The sequence below is a fragment of the Amblyomma mixtum genome, chromosome 7 (genome assembly GCF_055824585.1).
Source record: "Amblyomma mixtum isolate Tamu chromosome 7, ASM5582458v1, whole genome shotgun sequence".
Classification (NCBI taxonomy): Eukaryota; Metazoa; Arthropoda; class Arachnida; order Ixodida; family Ixodidae; genus Amblyomma; species Amblyomma mixtum.
In genome coordinates, this window is record NC_143018.1 from 46588095 (window position 1) to 46607539 (window position 19445).

The 19445-nt window shown below is 46.2% G+C and overlaps 1 protein-coding gene across 2 annotated transcripts in view; it reads right to left on the reverse strand.

Annotated features, from left to right (window-relative positions):
• The window catches only part of l(2)k09022 (HEAT repeat containing 1 homolog l(2)k09022), a 75504-nt gene that overhangs the window by 22065 nt on the left and 33994 nt on the right, over nucleotides 1-19445 (reverse strand). For both annotated transcript variants that reach the window (XM_089552450.1, XM_089552451.1), the window contains exons 18-23: nucleotides 17636-17804; nucleotides 13473-13611; nucleotides 7828-8076; nucleotides 6709-6837; nucleotides 4330-4427; nucleotides 867-1010 (exon numbers count right to left, since the gene is read on the reverse strand). In XM_089552450.1, the coding sequence (XP_089408576.1) occupies nucleotides 867-1010; nucleotides 4330-4427; nucleotides 6709-6837; nucleotides 7828-8076; nucleotides 13473-13611; nucleotides 17636-17804 (928 nt within the window). The remainder of the gene's footprint in view (nucleotides 1-866; nucleotides 1011-4329; nucleotides 4428-6708; nucleotides 6838-7827; nucleotides 8077-13472; nucleotides 13612-17635; nucleotides 17805-19445) is intronic.

Genomic DNA, 19445 nt, shown 5'->3' on the forward strand with positions numbered 1-19445 from the left:
AGTGTTGTCAAAGTACGGAGTGCGCAGGCAGGATTTGCAATATGCAACCAATTTTGACGAACAGGAGCTTCCCAAAGAATTAGTGTGTTCCAACAGGCGTTCATTGAGGCATCTGCCTGTTTGGCCCACTCCAACCACTCCACTCCACTCCAACTCTGCACTAAGATGCAGAGTTGCAATCCTTAAGATGCCATACCAACTCGCCCACTATGCTATGTTATCACCTGTTATGCCCAGCTGTTGTGCCTGTAAGTTTTGTAAACTGTGACAGCAACAGCCTGCTCATTCACTGGTTAGGTTTTACAGCGACAGCTGTTAATGGCAGAAACCTCCAAATCTGCAATGTTGGCGTAGACGTTCCCACAGCAAGGTAGGAGAAGAGGGAGAAGGAAATTACAGCTGCTGCACAGCAAGAGTGAGAGGGAAGCACTACACTGTGGAGGTGCAGAGCAGAAAGTGAAAAGCCTGGAAGCTGCACAGTGGCATAATGCAGAGATTCACAGCTACAACGCGACACGGCCACATGGCATGATGCAAGACAGCACTGCACTCGCAACGCAGTGTGAAGAAGGCAGGGAGCAGTTACATATCACAGCACGACGGATATCATTGGGTTCTCAAATTACACAGCATAATGCAGTTGTTTGTCAGTTATTTCTTTCTCAAAACATTCACAGCTGCACCTTTCAAATCGCTAAGCAGAGAAACAGAGACCTCTTAAAAAGTTTCCCAATGTGTCCATGCTGCAACAACAAAAAAACTCCTCCAAGCTAGACAGTCTCGAGACACAAAGGCTATCAACAAAGCAGTTCTTCCCTGATGCCAATGTAATGCAGCAACTGAACAGAGGTCTGCAACGACCTTACCTCTTGAGCAGCGCATAAAGCGGCCCGACCAGCAGCGTGACCTCTTCGATCGACTTTCGGCTCTGGATCATCTCCAGCAGGATAAGGACACGTTTCCACTGGGGCGACTCTGCTGGATCCTGTTCTTCCGATGCGTCCATAAGCCTGTCAGCAGGCCGAAGAAAACGCATTTTTTCAAAACCACTTGGGATTCAAACACTACAACGCTGCTTAGATAAAAAGCACTGTAGTCACTGATATTATTTCAAGACAACACAGTTGAACCCACTTACAATGGCCGCTGTTATAATAAACACTCGTTTTATTACGAGTGAGAGTGATGGTAATGTCAAAATATGCTACTGTAATTTACATTGAATCTTAGTCGAAAGAAACAAACAGCCATGGCTACAACACTGTTAGAGCAAACAAGGAGGTGTCAAATCAAAAACTCACCACCACAGTAAAAGAACTCTCGCTTCCCACCAATGCACAGACCAAATATCTCCTCCCCAACAAAAGAATGTGGTGACCTCCGAAAAAAAAAAAAAAGGGAGAACTGCAGTTTACACCACCACCATTAGCTTTGTCAAAGCAACCATACAGCGTTGTTGAGGGCTGCAGACAGGGCCAACCTACCAAAAGTTACCATAAACACTTCAACCATGATTAGCAGTACCGCATCCCTACAGCAGCTCTCAGCATCAATGTATCTGCAAGGAGCATGAGACTGCGCCTATCTCTGCCACATACGCTCAACCTTGCCCTCTCCCCCTCCTAAGGATCCTTTCCCAATCTTTTTTTTTCCCCACACTTTTGGCAGCTGTTTTACAGCCACCGTTGCAAAAGTGATGCCACAACGCCTAGCAGAGTGAAAGCCCTCTAGGGCTAATGGGTTAGCCAGCAGAAAAGTCAACATAGCCACTCCCATGCCCTGGTTTGGTTTATGGGAGTTTAACGTCCCAAAGCGACTGAGGCTATGAGAGACGCCGTAGTGGAGGGCTCCGCAAATTTCGACCACCTGGGGTTCTTTAACGTGCACTGACATCGCACAGTACACGGGCCTCTAGAATTTCTCCTCCAAAGAAATTCTAGCCGCCGCGGCCGGGATCGAACCCGCGTCTTTTGGGTTAGCAGCCGAGCACCATAACCACTGAGCCACCGCAGCGGCACTCCCATGCCCTGCAAGGAATGCCTACAACATGACATTTAGTGAAAACGAAAGTGAACCTTTGAACCTCCTTGTTTTTGTCCACAAGGCTTGCCTTGAACACACGTTGGCTCTCAGGAAAAGCAACAGTTCGCACGTAAAAGTGTGAAACTTCCTGCAACCTTAAGTTTATAGAGTGCAAAAAAACTTGCTTGGCAGTCCGTATTACCGTATAAACGCGTGTAAGGGCCGCACTTTTTTTTCCAGATTCAGGAGCCAATTTTCGGGGTGCGGCCCATACACGCGATTTAAAAAAAAAAAAAATTTAAGCAAAAACACAGCAATCAGGGCATGAACGGCATTTATTCTACGTTCAGTCCACACTCGCGGAGTATTTCGACTCTGAGCTGGTGTTGTGCTCTGGTGCACGCTCATCCCAAGAAGCCGCGCAGCATGTCCGCTGTCAACGCGTAGCCGTTGCTCCGCATTTCCATCACTAGCAGAGCAGTTCGGGAAACTCACACAGCTCGCCTCGGAAAGCGCGTTTTTTGCAGCATGTGTTTCTCAATGCACCCTTTTGATTGCATGGTCATTGGACGCACTTCTCGGCCACGTCGAGTTCCCTGTCCGCCGCACGCTTGCCGCGTTCGAGAGCTAACTCCCAGCCGTGTAGCTGATAAGGTGCTTGCCCATCGTGCTAAAACTGCATTACTCGGCGGCAGCACGCGAAAGCCACAACTACGGCGAACGCGTTAATCCGCCATAAAAGGCTGAAGCTGGCGATACTGATGTTGATTAGATAGCGGGAAGTCGCGGGGGAGAAAAAAAATTGACGATGATGATGATGGCTGCGGCCTTGGGCACCATCCATGGACGGTTTTTGGATGCTCTTGTGCGCGTGCTTGGCCTCCGTGATCGAGCGCACCGTTGTTCGCAGCCGGAGCCGATCGCGGAGGCCACGGCGCGTGAATTAAGAAGGCTATTCCCGCCTGGGTCATGGAAAGTTCGGGTGCGGCCCTTACACGGATTTATTTTTTTTTAAACATTTCCTTCGGGAAAACGGGGTGCGGCCCATACACGGGTGCGGCCCTTACAAGCGCTTATACGGTAACTTCATTTTTAAGTGCGTAGTGGGCAGGAACTTGCACGATTCTGCATCTAAGCAATACGCCAGCTCATTTACTTTAATACAGTAGAACCCCGTTCATACGTTTTTCACCGGACCGGGAAAAAAAAACGTAACAGCCGGGAAAACGCAACAGTGAGGAAAGCACCGAAAATTAATGAAAACAGTGCAGCTTTGACTTGAAACAATTAATTCCCGCAAATTGACCCTAGGACTTTAAAAAATCGAGAATGGTGGATTGCAGTTTCTTTCGCTCGCTGGAAAGAACAACGCGTTTCTCAATAGCAAAGGCCGCATTGCTGTCAGCGTCGCTTTGCGGTGCGGCCACACCGCACGCACGCAGCAGTGCTGTGCAGTTCACGCGCTCACTGCAGTCCACGCTGAAGCGACGTTGTGCACAGCGTCAAGCACTGAAATGTTCGTAGGCTGCTCGCCGCGCTGCTCCGCGTAAGCCGCCCTGGCTGCCTGTCGACTGCGTTTAGTACGTCCAACTTTTCCTCAAGGGAAAGCCCCTTCGGCTTACTCAACGCTATCATGCCATCAAAGCACAATAAAGATGTTGTTGCGACTGAGAAGGATGAAAAGGAAATTGCACGGGCCCTGCCGACTGGCTCCAGCCGAGCCACCACCGCTGTCACTTGCAGATAGAGGAGAGTTAAAAGATAAAAAGAAAGAGTGAAAGAAAAGACGCGCTGATAAGCGACCGCAGCCGCGCGCCTCCTCCTCACCACCTCCCACGATAAAGATCGCGGCGTTCCGCGTTCGCGAGGGAGATAGCCATCTAGTGGCGGCCTCTCCAACTCGCGTGCGGCTTCTTGCAGCCAGTTCCGTAGCCAAGCCTGGCCAAGACTCGTCAAAAATCAAAATGCCGGTTGGCGCGCATTGCCCGGGCGGGTTCGGGGAGCCCGGTTGCGACGTATCATGCGGGATCGTTTCCTCGGCTACGACGTAACAGCGGGGTTCCCAATACATTGGATCCTATGGAAGCTATGCCGGGACCCGAAGAAAACGACGTAACAGCCGGGAAAACGCAGCAGTGAGGAACGTAACAGCGGGGTTCTACTGTACAAGCATCAGCATTCTTTCACATTGCGAACACAGTTTAAAGTTTCAAGTTCATTCAGTGACGCACACAAAAACAGTTCACAAACAAGCGGTGGTACTGAGGAAATGAACTTCCAAGCCAAACAAGAAACCGGCCCAGTCACCTCATTTTCTTGGCCTCCCGAACCGTCCGGGCAGGACTCTGCTGTGACACGCCAGTACGCTGCAGAGGTTCCACAAGAAGGCTTCCGAAGAAACACACCTGCAAAAACACACAGCAAACACTTGAATGTCATGTGTGCTATAAGACGAGGGCGAACTCTCTGTGCCTTAAAACATTGCCACTCGACTGCAGCAACGTGACTGTCACAAAGTGTAGGTGTCATCCTGTTCTCCTCTTTATCTGTGTTGTTTTGTGTGTTTCTCCTCCACGGACAGCTACCCCTACCATACCGCCCAACCATTCCGCAATAACAATGCTGTCCAGATTCAACAACCAAAACACCAGTACGTTCAAAGGCCAGTTTCAGGATGAATATTCTTTATTTATAATGGGACTAATGATGCATTTATCATCCACCAAATATCAGCTTATGAATGCACCAAATCAACACAGATTAAACCTGGGGTGATTTCAGCACTTTACAGGCAGGTAGCTCTCCACTAAAAGCCACTCAAGATCAGCAGCTAAAGAGAAGTGCAACAAGAAACGCATTTCACAGAAACTTGAGCAGCAATGTTGAATGTAGCGAGTAGATTTTCATGACACCATTGACTCTATCCTAGTTAAACAAGGATATTCCGTGCAGCTTGCATATAGCTCGTATCATGCATTGGATAGCTGTGACTCACGTGCGCAAAAAATGATTTTAAGTGGTTAATATTATTTTCCAAGCCTGCACTGCACATGCCAAATTAATGCCATTGAACAGAATAAAGGCTACTCGTAAGCTTGAATCCATTCACACCAGTACTGCATTATTAAAATTACCTTGCACAGAATAAAATTCTTTTTATAACCTGGAAAATTAGTTTTAAGCCAGCACACTAGCAAAACGGTACCAGTCGGAGGTGCAAGCAGACATGGCACCTACATCATCAAACGCGCTGTGAAGGTGCCCATTTGACAGTTAGGAATAAAATTTTAGCTGCTTGATAGGACGCTGCTGGAAATTAAATAATATGCTACTGTAAGTAAGAGACTGCAACTGCAGAAATGTACTTATTCCGCAACCAGTAGAGCTGAGATGAAATTCACCAACTGTAGACACGTCAGGGCAAATTCCATCAAGCTTGCTCACGCAGCCTGACAAGAAAGGCTTTACAACCAAGGGCATGAGAGATGTAGAGTCAACTGCTGCTAATTTTAACCCAAGAGGACCGAAAGTTTCTTACGATTATATGCGCAGTTTATGAGAAAAAAAACTTTTTTTTAGTGGAGACACTTGCGATCAGAGCTGAAAATTTGCGAAGATGTTAGTTTTTCAATTTCCAGATTAGGCAAGTTTAAATTACCCACTGTCCACTGTAACACTGCAGTAGAACCTTGCTAATTTGAAGCCCGTCAGAATGCAAAATATTCTAATTAGCTGGGTTTCAGAATTTTCTGAAATCGAAGGCAAACAAAGGAGGCAAGTACAAAAATGCTGCCTAACTGCTTGTGGCACTGTTAGAGCCACTACGACTGCACACAGCAAAGCTGCAGCCGAAGTTAAACGATTAACTTTACCTACAGCGGCAGCTCATTTGGACTTACTGTGGTTGCCATATCACTGCCGGTTGCCCGAAATCAGGCTGGTTTTGACACCCGTAGGATATTCTCAATGTTACCGGCGCACGTGAGGGCAGTGGCCAAGGTCAAATATGTCAGGTTAACGGGCGCAGTGCAGCTTTAATTAAGGCGCATGCTCAAAAAATGGCAACTGTTGGTTAAAGAGAGTGCGTATGCAGTCTATCTCGACTATCCGACAGCACAGAGTATTTTATATCAGTGAACTCTGTGCACCACGCGAGGTGCAAGAGATGAAAACTATACTGTGTACTGATGCCGGTACTTAATGCCACCAAATGTTGATCAGGCACCGGTGAACCACAAGGGGTCACCATGACCAGCACAATGTCACCAGTGCTCCCAGTACCAGCACAATGATGCGGAAAAAACTGAAGAGCACACTACCAGGCATCGCACTGCTTAATGTACCCTCCCACACTAAAATAAGTGGCATGACAATGTGTTACCACCAGGACTCAGGTGTTCCCGAGTCTGGGTGAACTCAGCAAACTCGGCCGTTCCCACACAGCACCCAGTCTTTGAATTAACTGAGCCAGAGCGAGCTGCTGGCTCAAACTGTCTCGTAAAACTGACATTACAATCTAACAGACCTTATAAACTTCTTGAATTATCCGGGATCTTGAATCAACCAATACTGAATTATCGAGGCTGCAATCCACACATCTGTGCCTGTGTGGTACGGTTATACAACAAAGAGAACCATGAAAGAATGCAACAGAAAGCTCAGTGTGGCTGAGCAGATCTTCCGTACCTTGCGCAAAGCTCTGCTGACAGCTGAGTGCTGAACAGCAGGTGGGGTGTCCAGGGCCAAGTCAACCAAGGTGTCCAGAAGCTTGGCCTGGTTTTCTTTGGGCAGCTTCTTCACCAAATCCTTGCTGACCTGCACATTGTGGAACGCAGAAGTCTCACTGCATGCAGAAGCATTTAACAAACAGGTCGTTGTTGATATTTGCACAAGAGTAGCATAAGCTTACAAACTCCATCTTTGAAAAGATGCTGAAAACCCCTGTTTCTTGGCTTACGTCTCTTCGTGCCTAATATGCACGCAAAAAAGAGCATGCAGATGCATACCTTGTCAAAAGAAAAAAAACCTGTCTAGCTGCTGGATGCTAGAACCTGTTGTGAGCACCTATAGGCATGCATGGATTTTTAGGTGCTCCTGCTGTGAGCACTTAAAGGGTATGATTAGTCCCGAAAATGAAATATGTAAAAAAAAAAGGGGGGGCGGGTTGAAACACTCATGAATTCAGGTGCTCACGGGACCTAAAAAGCACTTCCAGGAACCGAAAGGTTCTGCAAGACCCATCTGAAGAATCCATGCTGCAGACTAATGCCTTCTGACTAAATCCACAAGTGTGGCGGAAAAGCAACTGAATGGGACACACAAGCTCCGCCTTAACGGTATGACGCGATAGCGTAATGAGTTCATTCCCATATATGCAGAACGTCATTCCCTACTTTACATTCATTCTATATCCCTGGGAGTCCTCACACCCCTCCTGGCTCAGTGGTGCAGCGGTTAAGCGATACGCCACTGCCCTGCGATGGAAGGTTCTCCCAGCAGTGGGCTCTGTTGGCCCAGGTTGCTCTTCCCGAGCGACCAATCGTTAATTTAACTGCCACCTGCCATCGTGGGCAGTCTACTCACTATCCGGTGGGCAGGTTGCTATGACGCCACAAGGTCACGTGACCTAGGTGGCCCACCTGCCTCCTAGGTTGCTGTCTGGGGACCGCCTGCCAAAGTCATGCCCGCAATCTTTTGCTTGCAACGCCGACAGTGCCAACACCGGGTTTTTCTGGTGAACAGGGTCTTCAATGCGTCAAAACCTGCTCAAAGATGAGCAGGTGTTCACTAAGAGGCAAGACTCACTGCTTGGAGCGCCATGGTGGCCACCGATTCGGTGCCCTCGCACGCCCTCGTGCTGTGCAGTGCTTTTTCCAGCATCTCCACTGCTCCCTCCGCATCGGCCAGCCGGGTTACCCGGGGGGTGCTGTACTTGGCAAAGCAAGCCCTGAGCAGAAGGGCCTGATTGGAGGGCAGCGGTGCCGCGGGTGCGACGTCACGGTCTTCCGGACCAAGGGTTGTCGAGATCAACTTCACAGCTGCTTCCAGGGCGGCCTGGAATTGATGGGAGACGGCAGTCAGGCATGCGCCCATGAAGCAAACGGTGCAAGGAGGCAGGTGCCTCTTGCAAGAAGAATGTGATGCACCCTACCCCAAAGTCAGTTGTGATGCTGCAATGTCATACCCTGCTCTTGCAGACAGGAACCCCGTGATCAGTATCCTCTGCACTTTATTAGACCAGAAAACCTGTTCCCATTTACATAATCACCCTCCTTTCTGTGTCTTGAGGCAATAAACACTCCTTAAAAAAAAAAAATAATAATGCAATGTTTGGGGCTTTTGTAAAGCTTAGAGAGTGCAATGTTTCTTGCCAGGAGGCGAGGCCTTGCCAGGAGTACCGTATTTACTCGCATAATAGGCGCACTCGCATAATAGGCGCACCCCTAGTTTGGTCGCGAAAAGTCAGATTTTTTTTATTTCCGCGCATAATAGGTGCACCCCGAACTTGGCACTGTGATCAATACTGTATTTACACGATTGCAAGCCGACGCCTCGCCGCCCCCCACCCCCAATCCTTATTTTAACAAAGTTTTTGCTGAACTGACTACTGGCCCACACTAGTGCTGCTGCTGCCGCCGCAGCTGCTGCGGACCCACAGCACGTACAACGACATCGTGTAGAACAGCCGCACTCAGTTTTCAGGGATGCTCACTTTAAACGTCTGTTTGGAAAGTTTTATCTCCAGCCGGAAACGTTCCCGTCTTAGGCCCGCGAAAACCTCGGCGCCTGGAGTCGCGTACGAAAATTTAGGCACGCCACAGACGCAACTGCCGCACTTCTCGGCCACGTCGAGTTTCCGACCTGCCTGCCGCACGCTTGCCGTGTTCGAGAGCAAACTCCCAGCCGTGTAGCTATTAAGGTGCTTGCCCGTCGAGCTAAAACAGCAACGCTCGGCGGCAAAGCCACAAACCACGATGAACTACGCGCTACCGCAGATCCCAGCACTTGATAGCAACAAAAAAAAAAAAAAACGTGGAGCTGGTGATGCTGATGGCGATATAGATAGTGAACGCTCGCGGCGGAAGAAAACATTGATGATGATGATAAGCTTGGCCTTGGGCGCCCTTCGTGGGCGGCATCTGGAAGCTCCTTTGCGCGCAGCCGGAGCTGATCACGGAGGCCTCGACGCGTGCATTTCAAAGGCTATTCCCGCGTGGGTCGTGGAAAGTTTCGGTGCGGCCCTTACGTTTTTTTTTTTAATATTTTCTTCGGGAAAACGGGGTGCGGCCCGTACACGAGTGCGTTTGTGCGGAATGTTCAATTTTGCGAGTCGAAAAATTTCCGGAAATTTTACCCCGCGTAATAGGCGCACCCCGAACTTTGAGCCGGATTTTCTGGAAAAAAAGTGCGCCTATTATGCGAGTAAATACGGTATTTCAAACGCCTTTTGCCTCATCTTCCTTGGTAGAATGTTCCTCTTTAAACTCCTTCATGATGTATACCCGTTCTTTACCAAAATAGAATACAACAAAATAAAACAAATATGCTCCATAAGCATGGCCTGAAAATTCAGTCTCCAATGCCATGGGGAGTGCAAGGAAGATGATGAAGACCATGCAGTCAGGCTGCATGTCATCACCATCGCTACTTGCCTGCACAAAAGACAAGCTTGGAGCTGCTGGCATCCGTAGGTGATTCCTGCCTTAACTGCTTTGTGCTTTAGTCCCCTCTCCATCGTCAACAAATCCCCTCTTCAGAAGTTTCATCACTTCAAAAACACGTCCACTCAGCGGGAAAAGGAGTGTGGTAGCCATCTTACCCGATAACAATACAGCTGTACACAGACACACAGAGTTGGTCAATGACAATCTCATTGTGTCAGCACCCAATATATGCTAAACCCTTTTCAAGCACCCTCAATATAGATAAAGGTATCCACTAATGGTTTTCAGACACTGAACGTCAAAACTTTTTCCACCAGGCTAATAAACTGCCAAGCAAAGGTAGGTGATGCTGCTTTTTAAATATTTATCAAAGTGCATTTGCTGTTCAACTGAATTCATACAGCACTTCTGCTGTTTTAAAGGGACACTGAGGAGAGCACTATTAGTACTTTTTTTATAGCAAAATCCGATAGTTCAGCATGTCATGGCTTTGTTGCCACTTGGCCGGCAGTGAAAGATGCATTTATTTCTAAGAAATTTGGATTCGAAGTTGAAAAAGTTTTTCCCGCCGCTCTGATTCAAACTTCGGATTCTCCTATGACGTCACAGGACTAAGTGACGTGAAACATGACGGAACGCAGACTTCGTGATTTCTAGCGGCCAGCGCTGCCTAGAAACAGCCGAAATGAAAGCTACCGGCTACCGCACGTTGAAGGCATCTATCGGCTATTGCGGCCGTCGCTACAGTCGTTTCGCTTACGTTTGCACTGGCGGTTTGCCAGCGTTACGATGGATCTCGTTCTCGAAGTCGTCAACGAAGTTCTCGCAAATAGACACCTTTAGCATACCGTGTACCTTGTTTACCGTTAGCGGAATACCGGGAGCCCCCCTAACGCCGGTGAGCAGGCGCTGATTGGTCCCGATGCTTCAGGCGCGCGCATAGCTGCCGGGCACGTGGCGCCATCTGGCGACGTCAAGGAGATTTGCGCATGCATTGGCTGCGCCTCAGTGATTTGTGGCTTCTCAGGTCCTAGTGTTGCTAGAACCATTGGTTCTAGCAACACTGCTTTGTCCTATGACGTCCTTACGCTTGTACTTGTGAGTTTGGCCTGTGGCGGCGATACCTGTATTTTGGTTCTTGCTCTTTTCTACGTTACAAGAGCTTTGTTGTCAGTATGAGTGGCGTTTTTGTAATCAGGAGCTGGCATTCTGCCGATGCAAGCTAACTTCAATTTCTCCTCAGTGTCCCTTTAAGTATTCGAAGCTTCAATACATTTGAAAATTAAAAATATCTCTGTTCATCCCACCTCGTGGCCAAACGCTAAGGCACTTCCAAACATCCACCAATTCCAATTTTACAGCATCTTGCAGTTGTCACATCCATTAAAGGAGCATAGACACCTAATTTTTTGTTGACACATTTTCATCTTTGCAATAATGCATAGGACATTACTATAGATGGGTTACTGTGTGGTATTCGCCTACCACTACTAAATAATTTACGATTGAATTTTTCTCCCATGCTGTTTTGGTTAGGGCTTCAACAGCTCTTTGACGTCCAAGTTTCGTATAGGTCACGTGAGGCGTAGAAAAATTGCAAAATAATTGCTGCTTCTTCATTTGTTGTCATACTGGATCTTGAGGCAGGCTGGCTTTAGCACTGTAGTGAAAACGATGACGCAGCGATTATATCGTATTTGTCTTCATGCCCCTCGTGAACCAAAACCGCAGCCTTGACACTGTGGCCATCGTTCGGCCATTTAAACTGAAACAGAAACAGCACGAGAGAGAAATTCGGTTATAAATTATTTAGCGATCGCAGGTGAATACCATGTGGTCCTCCATGTATACTAACGCCTAATGCATCAATACAAAGACGGTATTGGAAATGGTGAAGACTGCTTTAGCGCAAGCTTTGTAGCAGAAAAAAAATGCCAATATGAAGTAGCTTCCTAGTGTTTTGCAAAAGCCTAATGCTGAGAAATAAAATAAAAATGCGAAATCATACACTTCAATGTGAAGGTATTTATTCACCAGGAGCACAGATACCTGAGCACTCCACCTTTGCTGCAGTATGTAGTGCAAGGTAAGCACCGGTAAGCAAGGTAAAGAATCCCAGGTGGTCCAAATTTATCCACAGTTCTACACTTAGTTGCTTCTCAGTGCTCGGGTGGAGTCTTCTGGACATTACCTACCCTTGCCAGGCCACAAATATGCAAAACAGACAACTCAGACCCACAAATAAAAAGTGATAAAAAAAATAAGATACTGAAGTAACTTTGCCTGCACGTTCCAAAAGACCAAACACTGCGACACTTCTGATTGGCATTTACAGCATCTTGCTGCATGCAATTGATCTGCACAATTAAACTGCAGAAGGAGGAACCCCATTTGCTTTGACTGGCAATATGAATGGAAAGCAACTCACACCCATGTCTTGTAAACTGTCTGCACCCTTACCTCTCCACCCAACCAATGAGAACTGTGCTTGGGACAAGGGAGGGAAGAATGCAACCAGCAAACTCAACCAGTCAAGAAAGAAAGCCACTGAAGCAAAGCTCTCTTTCAGTTCCAAACACTTTGCCACACAATAGACCTAACATTAGCAGTAACACATGTGGCACAACCAAAAGCCCTAGAAGCAAAATAAGCAGAAGACCAACACCGCAGAAGTGGCCCTGAGCATCCACTTAGTATGCAGGAGGTGCAGGGTTTGAGGTTTTACAGCAGACACAAGCTTCTACATGGCCTGGTGCTCAGCTTTCTCTGAGGTGAAAGGTTAGGGTAAAAACATTGCTGGTGGTTAAACATAGCTAAGCATGGACTATATTGAGAAAAAGCAGGTTTTTGCAGGTGGACATCAACACCAGCCATGTACATGAAAGAGAGATTGAGGTGTCCACTGACCCAGGGAGCCAATTGTGCCCCTCAGTGTATCAAAAAGCTGAAACAGCTGATGAGCTGCTCAAGCATTAGGAAGTAATGTAGTCAGCAATTTTTTGGGGCTTGAAACTGCAAATGCTTCAAGGACAGAGCAAGCCATCAAAACTGCCAGCAACAGCTAAATGAAGCAGAATGAAGGGTGGTGCTAAAGGAGTAAGTAACAAATGAGATAAGAGTGACAAAAAACAGGAGACCTACAAAACATTGAGGCGTGCTAAAGGCGCCCTACATGTTACCACTTTTTGAAACTTCCCTTGAATCTGACAACTAGCCTTGCTCAAAGCCTTACTGAAGCTAAGCAAGCTTCACAGATGCTTAGCTTTCTGGAAAAGTCGGCGTAGAAAGCACTTCAGTGCAACCTTATTCATTCGAGCTTCCAATTTATTTGAAGTGATGCATTGTTCCCATCAATATCACTTGTATCAAAAAAGGTTCCTAAAATTTTTTTGGGCGAAAGGAAAAGGCACAATAACTGGTGGACACCCTAACCATGCTGTAAGGGAAAGGATAAAGGCAGGAGTGAAAGAAGAAGGGAAGAAAGAGGAGACTGAAAATGAAAAATTGGTTTTTGAGGAAAGGAAATGGTGCAGTATCTGTCCCCCATGCCTGACCAGCCTTAAAGGAAAGGGATGAAAGAGGGAATGAGAGAAGATGTGTCACATGGCTGCCACACCTCCACCCATTCTCCACTTGAAAGGTCAAATTGAGGCACAGATGACCTTGGCTTGAATGGGCCAGTAAAGCTTTCACTTTAAAATGGGTCTTGGACCCCCACATTGTGCCAACCGAAAACATGCCAGCCACCCAGCTGGCCTTCCCCATCATCATCAAAGGTTCACACACCTTGGAGTCAATGTGTGCCACCAGCTGCAGTATGCCATTCTGCATGGCCACGGGAACCTGAGGGTGGTTCAAAAGCACCAACAGCGAGTTCTGCTTCTTCAGGCCATGGCTCCAAGCGCCGATCAGCTCCAGCAGCTTCCTGCACACAGGCACGGCACAGAGCAAAGCTTTTTCAGGCACTTCATGCACCACTGAAATTCATAAGTGATGGCCAATTTTTCAAGCAGCTCCAGTCAGGGGCCAACAGAAGCACTGTGCTGTCCTGGCACTCATCAACGCCCTGCTCAACGTCTACCATATATACCGTATAAACGCGTGTAAGGGCCGCACTTTTTTTTCGAGATTCGGGGGCCAATTTTTGGGGTGCGGCCCATACACGCGACGTACGAAAAAAAAAAATTTTTTTTAAGCAAAAACACACCAATCAGGGAATGAGCGGCATTTATTCTACGTTCAATCGTCACTCCCGGAGTATTTCGACTCCGAGCTGGTGCTGTGCCCTGGTGCACGCTCATCCCAAAGAAGCCGCGCAGCATGTCCGCTGTCAACACGTAGCCGTTGCTCTGCATTTCCATCCCATAGCAGAGCAGCTCTTCTTACAGTTCGGGAAACTCGCACGGCTCGCCTCGGAAAGCGCGCTTTTTGCAGCTTGTGTTTCTCAATGCACCCTTTTGATAGCACGATCATCGGACGCACTTCTCGGCCACATCGAATTCCCTGTCCGCCGCACGCTTGCCGCGCTCGAGGGCTAACTCCCAGCCATGTAGCTGATAACGTGCTTGCCCATCGTGCTAAAACTGCATTACTCGGCGGCAGCACGTGAAAGCCACAACTACGGAGAACGCGCTTACACGCCATAAAAGGCTGGAGCTGGCGATACTGATGCCGATGTAGATAGCGGGATGACGCGAGGAAAAAAAAAATTGACGATGACGATGATGGCTGCGGCCTCGTGCGCCATCCATGGACGGTTTTTGGAAGCTCTTGTGCGCGTGCTTGGCCTCTACGATCAAGCGCTCCGCGATCGAGCGCGCCGTTGTTCGCAGCCGGAGCCGATCGCGGAGGCCACGGCGCGTGCATTTAAAAGGCTATACCCGCCTGGGTCGTGGAAAGTTCGGGTGCGGCCCTTACACGGATTTATTTTTTTTTAAACATTTGCTTCGGGAAAACGGGGTGCGGCCCATACACGGGTGCGGCCCTTACACGCGTTTATATGGTACTTGTGTAACGGCTGCGTTAGTGCAAGGGTCACAGTCCCAACCTGGCAGCTGGTAATTTAAGAAAAGAAAAGCCAGCCAAAAGAATTCCGTTTCCACGCATGTGTCACTTGCACATATGGTGCCCTCCACTGAGAACTAACAGATGGTGAAACCAGACTGCAACACTCGGCACAACCAGTACGACCATATTGACAATGTGTTGTTTCTTCAGACTCTGCCCCCCCTAGATGCTTGCAATCTAGGCGTTCACACCAAAAAAGACAGAACATTATTGGAACTATATATCCCACTGTGCAAAAGCGAGAACAGGGTGCACCCATGACAGTGCTGCATTTCCCTGCAAAGGACATGACACCCGCCTGGCTCAGACCCTGCCCGGCTTGAAGATGCCTTGAAGCTAGTCACTGCTTCGCATATAAGGTCTAACCTTGTTACCAGTTTACCATCACGCAATAACCTTGCAATGAAATGAAGGTACGACTGATGTCCTTCATGCTTTTACCAGTGAAGCGATTAGAAAAACAACAAAGGTGAGGGTCAGTCTACATAATGGCTCAGGATTGCACAAGTGAAGCGTTGTACCGAACCTTTGGCCAAACTGTCATTAGTGTCAGTCAGGCACCCCGTCCCAACAGTTATATGCACATCTCTCTGCCTTAAATGACATTTGGCCAATAAAGTGGTCTACGAGCCTCTTATTTTGGGTGGATTGTGCTGGCTGTCAGGCAATATCACATGTCACTGTGCACTGCATCGCTCATACCTTTAAGGGGGGACATGGGTCTTAGAGCATTTTTTTTTATTTTCAGACCAAATGCAATGAAACTGCACAGACTTATTCAGTTTTTTCTGCTGATTTCAAATATGCAATTTGTTTATTGCTAGACCAATTAGTTCCTGAGATATTAATATATATCATGCCATTCTCTGCTGAAACAATAGAAAAGAAATGGGCCACCAGAAATTTAATTTTAATGTGTGGGTAGATACTACAATGTGTGAAGAATGCAACGCTGGAAGCAGTTCTCAGTTTTTGTCCGTGTGGACAAATGGGCTTAATAGTTTTCAAGTGAGTTGACCAGACATACAGTGCCAGAAAACATGACACACATGAAACTAACTGTTAAGCCCATTTGTCCACATGGACAAAAAACTGAAAACTCCTTCCAGCGTTGCATTCCTCACACATTGTAGTATCTACCCACGTATTAAAATTAAATTTCTGGTGGCCCATTTCTTTTCTATTGTTTCAGCAGACAATGGCATGATATATATAATATCTCAGGAACTAATTGGCCTAGAAATAAACAAATTGCATATTTGAATTCAGCAGAAAAAACTGAATAAGTCTGTATAGTTTCATTGCATTTGGTCTGTAAATAAAAAAAATGATCTAAGACCCATGTCCCCCCTTAATTAATGCATTATTTATTCAAAGGAAAAACCAGGGTCATGCTAATACGTCACAAGAATGTGCGGTTCTACGCAACGGCCACACCCCATCAAAATCGCAAATGTAAATGTCGTCCTTATGTGAATACATACAGTATTTTTCACCTTTCCTAAGTTTCTTTTCATTAGAGCACCTTCTTTGCATTTCAGTATGATCACACTTCAGCATGATGCAGCTGCAGGAACCCTAAAGACAAGCACTGTAAAAAGCTACCGTATAAACTCATGTAAGGGCCGCACTTTTTATTTAAATCTGGGAGTGAATTTTGCAGGTGCGGCTCATGCATAAATTAAAAAAAAAAACATATAACTGTATTTTTTCTCAATTATCAAGTTTAAAACTGGGGGTGTGGCCCGTACACAGGTGCAGCCCTTACACGAGATTATACAGCATATATTCGTGGACCATCATTTTAGGAAATTTTTCACTCTGCGAAGAAACAATGGTTCACAGGCCAGAAAACAAATTTCACATCAAAGACAAGTGCCGAATTATCAAAAAAAGAAATCGTTGCTGCACAAAAATGTGCTGGTTTAAACCAACGCTTCCAATAAAGACATTTCCCCAATTTCATCAACATAAACTCAAATTGTGGGTAGGCATGATGCTTCCGTGGTACTGCTCCGTGTAAAAATAAAATGAAAAGAACATGACGTAAAGGCAAAACCGTCATATGTCCCTTTACTAGCTGCGATTTAAGGAGGGACACTGGTCTTGAAGAGAAAATTTTATTATTTTAGTCATAGTTATAAAATTTTCAGGGCACATGTATTTTCGTGCGCTGATTCTAGACATGTCATTTAATTTCATGTAAAACAATTCCTTGAGCACTTATGCACTTTTTATGCAAGTATTTTGCGGAGAGTATTGAAGAAAATTTGCTGCAGGAAACTCGCTGAAATGTATGCCATTGGGTTCTCTTGACACCAAGGAATACAATAAGGGCAAAATTATCATCCTGGCTCTCGTAGAACTTGAGTTATAGGGTACTGAAGCTGCCACTTCAGAAACAGGAATACACACTTTCCTTCTCAGTTCTGAAGCGACAACTTCAAAACTCTATAACTTAAGTTCTACGATATGAAGCAAGACAATTTCACCCTTATTATATTCCTTGGTGTCAAGAGAACCCAATGGCATACATTTCAGCGAGTTTCCTGCAGCAAATTTTCTTCATAACTCTCCGCAAAATACTTGCATAAAAATTGCATAAGTGCTCAAGGAATTGTTTTACATGAAATTAAATGACATATTTAGAATCAGCACACAAAAATACATATTCCTTGAAGATTTCGTAACTGTGACTTCATTAATAAAAATTCTTTTTTCAAGACCAGTTTCCCCCTTAATGCAGCTAAATCTACCCAATTCTTGCTTGGCGATGAAGGAAGCAGCCGATACTTTTGCGGGGTGGCGAGCACCACCCCAGACCTCCCCTTGCTGTCATCAGTGAACCTGACATGTCAACATTCAGGTTAGCAGGCACGTACTCCGTGTCAGCGGCCACTTCTGCAGCATGCTGGTCAATCTCCTTGAAGAGAAGATGGGGCCCACTGCGTCCCTTGTGAGACGAGTTCAGTGCTGCCTGTGCCAGGCTGACAGCCAGCTCTCGGATCCCTTGTACGGGCGACAGCAGTGGCAGCATGATGGACAAAAACACTGCACAAGTGGACAAAAAAGGAAGAGCTGTAACTGTCACTGGTCGCGCTTGTTGTCTACCATGTTCGGCTACCATTCTGTGCTTGATAAGGTAACATGGTGTGGGAACGCAGGGAGGCATCAAACATTTATATGTCAATGACTTGAGCTCTGTCTGCAAACTGTGCCATGTTTTTCAATATGCTGATGATACACTCTTAGTTGCTAGACATAATGACTTTAAGACAGCATTATCTCTAATCCAACACGACAGCGAGCTACTTATGGAATGGTTCAGCAATAACTTAATTAATGTTAACAATGAAAAAACTCAATTAGTATTTTTTCACAATTATTTAAAGAGAATTCCTAATGATTTGTCTCTTCGTTTGCACAGACCAAATTGTGCCCCGTGCAAATGCCCTTCAATCATACCTGTGTCAACGGTGAAATATTTAGGTGTATTCTTTGATTCCGACATGTCTTGGAATACTCATTTGTCGTTCGTTTGTTCCCAGCTTCGCAAAATTGCATGTTTGCTGCACTCTATAAAGTTCCTTTGCCCTATGTATGTACGCAAGCAGATTGTATACGCCTTAGCCTACAGTGTGTTACGTTATGGTATTTGCTGCTTTTATTTCTGCTCCGCCTTTTGGCGAAAGAAGGTTAATAGCATACTGAAATCTATCCTCAAATCAGTTTTATATGGTAAGGCACGAAATGAAGGTAGTAGTGTTTTTGATCTGTTACACATGCCTGACTTCTCTCACCTTTTTTCCGAATCAGTAGTGTTTAAGCATATCTGGACAAGCGATTTTTGTACACAATATATTCCGGTCAAAGATCTGAGAACTCGTGATCGTTTTCTCGTGCCTAGAGTCCGAACTCGATACGGCCAGCGTCTGCGAAAACATTATGTTCCTTCTGTGCTCAACCGGTTACCTAAAGAAATGTTTTCTGCTAACTCCAAAAAAATAGTGAAAGCTTTTCTTCAGAAACTTCGTTGTTATTTCCAGCATTCTGCTATGATTCTATGATTTTACGTGTTTTTTATTTTTCTGTTTGTTGCATTTTTTACTCCGCTCTTTGAATTTATTTTACTTTTCTTATCCCCCACTTTTTCTTTCTGTTTTTTGGCACTTTGTGTGTTCGGCGCATGAGTTGTGTGCCGTCTGCTGCCGGGCGCTGCCACTCAAGCCTTCTAAGGCTTTGGCAGGCCCGAATTTGTATTGGAATGAATAAATAAAAATATTATTACTATTATTATTATTTCTTAGAACCCCAGGTCGTCGAAATTTCCAGAGCCCTTCACTACGGCGTCTCTCACAGCCTGAGTCACTTTGGGACGTTAAACACCCATAAACCAAACCAAACCAAACCATAAACCACCTTCAAAAATAAAAAAAAGAGTAAATAAATGAAGTAGAAGCAATAGTGAGAAACGAACACAGAGAACAAGCCTCTGTGCTATGTGCTCTCCATATCTGTTCGCAATTCTTGGTTACACTTTATTTCAGCAGAGTTGACTACCACTTTCTTCCTTTTTGCACAATATTTCTGCCATGCTTCTTGCGCGGCCATACAATGCACTGCTTCTGACACTGTCACTATGTAACTCTGTACGTCACTATGTATGTAAAAGCACCGATCAATAACTCGCGC